The sequence below is a fragment of the Gasterosteus aculeatus genome, chromosome 7 (genome assembly GCF_964276395.1).
Source record: "Gasterosteus aculeatus chromosome 7, fGasAcu3.hap1.1, whole genome shotgun sequence".
In the NCBI taxonomy this organism is placed as follows: domain Eukaryota; kingdom Metazoa; phylum Chordata; class Actinopteri; order Perciformes; family Gasterosteidae; genus Gasterosteus; species Gasterosteus aculeatus.
Genome location: NC_135694.1, coordinates 30,167,628 through 30,175,938, shown reverse-complemented (window position 1 = coordinate 30,175,938; position 8,311 = coordinate 30,167,628). Strand labels below are relative to the sequence as shown.

The 8,311-nt window shown below is 44.4% G+C and overlaps 1 protein-coding gene across 1 annotated transcript; it reads left to right on the top strand.

Annotated features, from left to right (window-relative positions):
* Positions 1-951: 951 nt before the first annotated feature.
* Positions 952-4,785, top strand: pou4f4 (POU class 4 homeobox 4). Its single transcript, XM_040182896.2, has 2 exons — positions 952-1,346; positions 2,325-4,785. Exons 1-2 carry the CDS (start codon positions 1,227-1,229, stop codon positions 3,255-3,257), a joined length of 1,053 nt encoding a protein of 350 aa, XP_040038830.2. The 5' UTR covers positions 952-1,226; the 3' UTR covers positions 3,258-4,785.
* The last annotated feature ends 3,526 nt before the right edge of the window (positions 4,786-8,311 follow it).

Here is an 8,311-nt window from a genome sequence, read left to right as displayed (position 1 = left end):
ATGCATGCTGAAAATAGCCAAACATAAGAGATGGATTAGATTCCCTATAATTTCGTTTTTCATTATTTACGTCATATATTCAGGTTGTTCCTGATAAATAGCTTTGGGAAAATATATTTTTATTTTATTTTTAATTGTATTTATTATTATTATTATTGAACAGCCCGATAATCCCACAAAAGAAGGTTTACCGGGAGAACGAACCCCTCTTACCCCCGGGGAGGCCTTAAGGTGATTATTGGGATAATTATTCGGTCCCGTCGCGCGCGTGTCTGACCGCCGGAAATCCCTCTTTTTTTGATTGACAAGCTGCCGACCTCGCGCGGTTCATCGGTAAATATTTCATCGTCTGCTGCTCGTCCTCTTTAGTTCCCGTTCAGGCCTGTTTATTCTTTAATTGAGAGAAGTGTGTGTGTGTGTGTGTGTGTGTGTGTGTGTGTGTGTGTGTGTGTGTGTGTGTGTGGTGGGGGTAAAGTAAATGAAGCTTAATGATTAATTAATGTATTAATTGCCATGGAAGTCAATGGGATTCAGGCAGGAATTCCTGCGCGTCTTCCATCAATTAATAATTTCACTGTCAGCTGTAACTGTGTGTGTGTGTGTGTGTGTGTGTGTGTGTGCCCCCTACAGATTAATTACTCCCAGATACCTGCTGTCCAGGCGTGACGTGTTGTAAAGATGTGTAAAGAATGAAAAACAAAACACACCTCACAGTAAAAAAAACATTTATTTTAATTCTCATTGGTGCCGACTTTTAATTCACTTTCAAATTATAAAGCAATGCAACCCATGAGCATCCTGCAGCTCGACTGGTACCCATGTGGGGGGAGGGAGGGGGTGAGGAGGGGTGTCTTCACTTCACTTCATTGGTGGAGTCGCGCAGGGGGGGGGAGGGGAAGGGGCCTCCGCCAATGAGGAGGAGCCTCGCGAGGCGGCGCTCCGATATAGGAGCTGGAGGCGAAGAGCATCTCTACTATAGAAGCCACTGGCAGGCGGAGAGCAGGTCAGGAGACCCGCGGCAGCAGGACGTACTTCTCCTTCTCGGTTTCCGGTTCGATTCCAGTGCTCCTCAACCAACTTTTGCAGTTTTCCTCTTCCAGTTTTCCGCTTCTTTTTTCGTCCTTTTGGAGAAAAATCTGCCAAAACCGGAGCTGACAAAGGACGCCAGAACACGACCCCCCCCCCCCTACCCCACACCCCCCCCCTTCCACCTCGGATCCGCAATCATGATGTCAATGAACAGCAAGCAGCCTTTCAGTATGCACCCGATCCTCCACGAGCCCAAGTACAACCCGCTGCACTCCAGCTCGGAGGCGATCCGCCGGGCCTGTCTGCCCACTCCATCGGTGAGTCCACCTGCAGCTCCATCCTCTCCTCCACGCGGGAGGGTGGCGTCTATGGGAACACTCGGTGCGGTCGAACTTGTACCGATGATTAGATGTAAAGTTTGAAACGTTATAATGTAACCTTATAATGACGGAGTTTACAGAATTTAACTTTGGGCGATCATCCAACTCGTCTTTTGTTAACTAAGGTCGGAAATGAGGGTGGCGTCATATTTGGGCTGAAACAATTCAACTGCCAAACAAAACAAAAAGGGATAATACATAGAATTAAGCGGATATGGATAGGACCGGTGGGATGAGGCCGCAAAAAAAGTGGAGCAAAAAAGTGATACTGCGCGAAGTCGGTGCGTAAAGACGCGCAGACGCGTCTGTGAGAAGCCACGAGCGTGTGTGTGTGTGTGTGTGTGATAAAGGAGGATAAAAAATAAAGGAGGGAGAGGATTCTCTGAGCGCACGTCATATCACATTTTTCCCATTCATATTCAAACTGGTCTCATTTCATTGTCCGTAGAAATTATTCAGGAGGTCGTAAATATGAATTTTAAATGAATATTTATCCCGGCTGTGTGACACACTTTGGGCGATGGAGCTGCGTTAGATTCCCATCTCTGAGGAATGAGAAAGAAATGTAAATTGACATAAAAAAATCGTTTTAATTGTTGCCTTTCGCATTGAATTGGAGAACCGTTTCCACGAGGAAAAATTGTGTAAAATAAAACAATAATATGTTTTATATATAAGTTTTAAAATAGTAAGAATGCACATGTTGTTGATGCAGTGAATATGTCGCTTGCATTCCCTTTTAATCAAAACTCACATTTTTTGTTTAATAGTTTTCTACATATTTCAGGATGAATGTCTTTCCAGATGAGTTACAATAATCCATATTTAAGATGTTCCATGTTGCAGAACTGTGCAAGTTCCCACTGTTTATGGAGTCTTGACTTACTCGGTCTCCTCCTTCTCCTCCTCCCGCAGCTGCAGGGCAACATCTTCGCCGGCTTCGATGAGACTCTGCTGCAGAGAGCCGAGGCTCTGGCCGCGGTGGACATCGTGGCGCAGAAGAGCCACCCGTTCAAACCGGACGCGACCTACCACACCATGACCACCATGACCAGCATGGCCTGCACCCCGACCTCCTCCTCCGCGCACTTGCACCACCCGTCCGTGCTCACCTCCCACCACCACCCTTCGCACCACCAGTCGGCTCAGGTCCTGGACAGCGAGCTGCTGGACCACCTCACGCCGGGCATCTCCCTGGGAGGCATGCCAGGGTCGGACGTCTGCTCGACGGCCTCGCACAACGCCCACGCCGCGCACATGTCGGCCATCAACCACATGCAGCACCACCACCACCACCACCAGCAGTCCATGAACATGCACCAGCACGCGCTGTCCCACGGCTCACTGGGGGGCGGCGGCGGCCTGGACTCGGAGCCCGACCCGCGGGAGCTGGAGTCGTTCGCCGAGAGGTTCAAGCAGCGGCGGATCAAACTCGGGGTGACGCAGGCGGACGTGGGCTCGGCGCTGGCCAACCTCAAGATCCCCGGGGTCGGGTGCTTGAGCCAGAGCACCATCTGCAGGTTCGAGTCCCTGACGCTGTCGCACAACAACATGGTGGCCCTGAAGCCCATCCTGGAGGCCTGGCTGGAGGAGGCGGAGCGGGCGCAGAGGGAGAAGATGTCCAAGCCGGAGATCTTCAACGGGGGGGACAAGAAGAGGAAACGAACGTCCATAGCGGCCCCGGAGAAGCGGTCCCTGGAGGCCTACTTCGCCGTGCAGCCGAGGCCCTCGTCGGAGAAGATCGCCGCGATCGCCGAGAAGTTGGACCTGAAAAAGAACGTGGTCCGGGTTTGGTTTTGCAATCAGAGGCAAAAGCAGAAACGAATGAAGTTTTCTGCGACGCACTAGACCATCAGTCCTTTTACAAAAAGACAAAGCAGAGACGAGCTGCTGCTGCGCCCTGTCATAGAAACAAGGTACCCCGCTGGGCCTGATGTTGATCCTCTTCGGTTACGTCTCGTCTCCTCTACAGTCTGATTTTTTTTTTTTTTTTTTTTTTACACGGACTAAATGTTCAGGTTCGTCACGATGCTGCGAAGGGAGACAGTATTCAACACTTCAAGGACACTGAGCGCCTGGACGGCTGACACCCGGTCAGTAAAACCAGGGGGGCTTTTTTTTCCAGCCATAAGCAGCTTCATCAACAGCTGGATTCAACGGTGTACCTTCCTGTGACAGCGGAGACCGAGCAGCGGGACCGGGAGAGAGACTGAGACCTTGTCCAAAAACTTCAGACTCTCAAAACGTTGATGCTTCACCATCAGAAAAAAAGAAAAAAAGATGAGGAACAACGTTCCGTCTCAATCCATCCAGTTATACAATTATTGTACAAAATAAAAGTAAAATAATGATGGGGATCCTTATTCGGAATAGCTTTTTTTATATGTATCATTGTAGATATTTGTGAATACGTTGCACCTCCGTGTGTGGACAAGCTCATTGAAATGTATTGGCTCTGTGTTTGTTTCTGTCGGGAACTCAGAACGTTTTTCATTTCCTTTCCGAGTGTGTGTGTGTGTGTGTTTGTGGGGGGGTGAACTCCTGTAATCCATTGCATGGTTTACTCGGTTGGAGAAGTGTTTTCTCGGCGTTATGGCTTCCAAAATATGAACCCCCCCCCCCCCCCCCCCCCCACACACCACACACACACACGCCCCCAAGTGAATGCATTGCAATAAGAAGACACACACAGACACACACGCGCACGAATACACACATTCACACGGTACATGTGTGGCTACCTCATTATGCAAGTGTTGGCACGTTCTTGGTGATTAACAAACAAACACACGCAAAAAAAATGTAGTAGAATCGATTCGTTGTTTAGTTTGTTTATGTGTTTTTATTATTTTTCGTTTTCTTTCACCCGTTCAAAGATGAAATAGAAAACGCACTGATGTGTAAACCTGTTCATGACCACTGCAAGGATGCTTTGACAATCAAATTATTATTATTTAGCTATATTTATTTGTATTTATTTATCATTATTAACGTTATTATTACCCGTGGGTTATTGACCTCTCCTCTCTGTGTCCTCGTAACATGAATGATTTGCATAGTGTTATAATTATTGTTATTATCACTGACACCTTTGTGGAGCGCACTTTGTAGATATTTCGATGAAGGGAAACAGTCGGCCTTATTTATACTTATTTTTCTGAGAAAACCTAATTTTTCTTTTTTTTTCTTTTATATTTATTTGACCTTAATTTATTTCAGAGAAGCAGAGAAGAAAAACACCTGTTTCATTTGTGAAAGTGTGCTTTAAATGTGTCTGTGTGAACAACAGAAGCTGAAATAAACCGTGCACGTTTTACTTCATCCTTTGACAGCCCTTCTTCAGAAAATAAAATCAATCAAAACAAACAAAAAAAAAGGCAGGTATTTTGTATATACTTTATTTAAAATATACATTTAATGGACTCATGCAACATGAGCTCGCGTGTCCGTGGAAAGAATCGGCGTGCTCGCCAGCTGCTGCTGTGAAACAGGAGCCGCGTGGAGGTGAAGGAGGTCCGTCCGTCTGAAAGCTGCCCCCCCCCCCCCCCCTCCCCCCATCCCTCTCCAGTGATGAATAGGATTTGATACTTGAGTGACTCTAATATTGATCACTTTGGCCTCCTGTGAAGACGCTCGTCTCTACCGCGTGAGGGCGGAGCCGGAAAGAACCAAGTCCGGCACGAAGTGGACTTAAAGCTCAATAGAAAGAACACTCTTCGGTTCAAGCAGTTCATATTTCTTTAATAGCTCGTGAAAATCTAATCGCTTTTTGGTATTTTTGGAATACTTGAGGTCCATTAAAGGCCAGAAACCAAAACCATCTTTGAATCAGTGTTTGAAAACATCTGGATTCTTGGGGAAATGTTGACGTCTTTACCTTTTTTTTTTAATTGTTTTTTGTTGGCTTGAAAAATCAAATAAACTTCACCATGTTGAGTTCAAAACGGCTGCAAACTGTTTATAAAACACCACCACGTGTAGACATTAAATATAATAAAAGCATCATTCCCAATGCTGTTGTGTGAAATATTGCATAGGCAGGTATAAATGAGAAAAAAAGAGTATTCCATCAATTTCCTTAATTCATTTATGAACCCTGAGTCTGATATTTACATGTATGTCACATGATTCATCCCCCCGGGAGCTCAAGAGAACAACACCAAATAAAATAATTCTAACTCTAACATTGCAAAGCAGTGCATTGTGGGGGATACGTGCCGTCCATTTCATGAAACCCCTCTCCTGAAGGCACCTTATTCTGAAAAATACAAGACACACCACATCTATTAATACTCACTGTGATTATTAATAGACATTTTAAAGATATGTGCTTTATTAGTATACAATTAAAAAATCGGCACTAAAATTATTTAAAAAAAACATCATACTAGTCGAAACCTACAAAATAAAAGCATGATCTGCACAGCCTAACTTTTTACAGTGATGGTTCACAGAGGAGGAACCTCACAGGCACAATGTTATATTGAAAACAGATAAGCATCTGGAAAGGGATGAAAACTGACTTCAGTTTGAACCAGAGAGCCATTTAAACATGAATGTATTCAGCATCAGTATTTTCCGTCTTCTCGGCTCAGCAGGTGGTTTTCGGCCCATAAACTCGTTATTAATGAATAATGAATATCAGCTGTTATGATACTATTGATTTGTGCTTGTGTTTGTTAAGAAGCTCCTTTTCTCTGTCGTACAACAGCAGCTCGGGCCACGGTCCCCCGCCGAGCCACCCGATATATACACCACCCAATATCTACACCACCCGATATATACACCACCCAATACAGGCCTTCATGCAGCAAAATATCCTCATAACTTCATGTTCTGTGGAAGGTTTGGCTCTCTGGTTCTGACGTCTCACTGGAGGAAGACAGACATTCTAAGGGCTGTTCTATTGGTTTTGATGATATGTCTGCAAATAAATTTGGATATAAATATTGGATACAAAGATTATTAACAACCCAAATCTTTATAAAATGCCTCATTGTATTTATTTTGGACGTTTTAAACCTTTCTAGGAACAAAACTAAATGGCAGTTGACTTCACGTTCCATAATAATAACCTTTTCTTGTAGAGGCTCCGTCAAAGTGAACAATGTGAAAACAAAAGAAAAGACATTTCAAAAGTTTCAGTACAAATTTACGAGAATTAATAAAATGATCAGTAAAAGTCAGTATAAAGAGTTTAGCTTATATTATTCACCTCATCAATTTGAATGCCAGAACTAAGTGAACTCCAAACCAGTTATCTTTTTTATAAAATAAAACCAATAAAATATGCATATAAATATAAACGTATATTCAGTTTGATAAATGATCGATTATCATCAACAAAGATTGAAACAATATGATAGATTCAATCATATAATTTGAACATTGCCTAAGTTCTGATGTGTTTCTTTTCCCATGTTTTAAGGTCAGTGAAGCGTTTTAGTGGTTGTGCATTTGTCAATATTTACAGATAGATGTTGTACCCAGCAGACAGTGGCTGGCGTGTAGGTCCATAACAAAGAATGTCGTACACGGCTTCATCAAAGTTTAATTGTGGAGCGTCTCCAGTTGAAGCACATGAATTATACATATAGACAGTGTGATCAATGTGAACGTCAAGCTTTTCTTCAGACAAAGTGATGGGATGCAAATTACACAGATCAAAAAAATGAATGAGAACGTAACATTCCTCAATAAGCCTCAATGAGGAGGTATAATATGACTTCCCCTCAGGACCATTAAGAAGGAAGATTTTCATTGTAAAAGAGTTTAAATGGTTCCCCGAGGGAAAGAAAGCTGAAGATCTTGTATTTCCTGTGAGAGAAAATGAAATAGTCCTCTAAACATGACTGACCCCAGTGCATACAGGTGTATTTGAGACATCTTAGATATTTCAGTTCCAGCACAAAATGCTCTTTGTCATGTGCACGCTGCACACTCAGCAGCAGTAGTTGTTGTCAATCATTGAAAAACTAAAACAATTTTTGAAATGCGGGTATGTCCCCTCTATTGGCCGGTGTCTTCCATGTGACCCGTTGTCCTCCGGACTCCACCCGGCACAGTGGCTGGTGTTGTTTGCTGTGGATGAGCCGAGAGGAAAAGAGCTTTTCCCCGGACGGCTGTGGTTAATTGTTTGATTTAAATAATTAAGATTTTCCTCCGCTGTGTTTTTCATGTGTCGGATTCAACCCACAACGAATCAGAGTGCAGCTGCAGACACACACACAAACACACACACAGACACACACAAACACACACACAGACACACACACACGCAGCTTACGCCCTGGTGGTTACTAACGGGGAATGACGTGCAGCTTACAGTTTCACCCAGAATGAAAGTACGTCTTCAAGGGAGACACTGGAGCCGCTGGGGGATGTGAAGCTTGACTTGATGAAATCGTCTCTGGAATCGTACATTTTCTGTTGCTCAGGTTCAAGCTTGTTGAGCTCTCCGAGGGACTTCAAGCCACCAAAGATGGAGAAACTTTAGTAGATTTTCCACATACGGATGCTGTTATCAAGCGGGTGGAACGCTCTACCAAGCAGCCCAATTTAGTCACGGCATTCAGTATGTTGGGTTTGAGTGAACTGTCAACAAGAACAACAACAAACAACGGTTAATTCAGGTGGAAACAATAAACGCTTCCGTCTGACTGTTCAACATGGTCAGACCACCAGACAACGAAGACACTAAAACAGGTCTCTGATAGTGGCGAGTTGATGATCCAAAGGCTGCTACACACGGTCTGGTGGTAGTCCACATGTTGACGCTCTATCACAGTCCAGACCCTGACCCCTAACCCCTAACCATAAACCCTAAACCCCTAAACCCCTAACCCCTAACCCTCTAACCATAACCCTAAACCCCTAACCCTAAACCCCTAACCACGAACCCA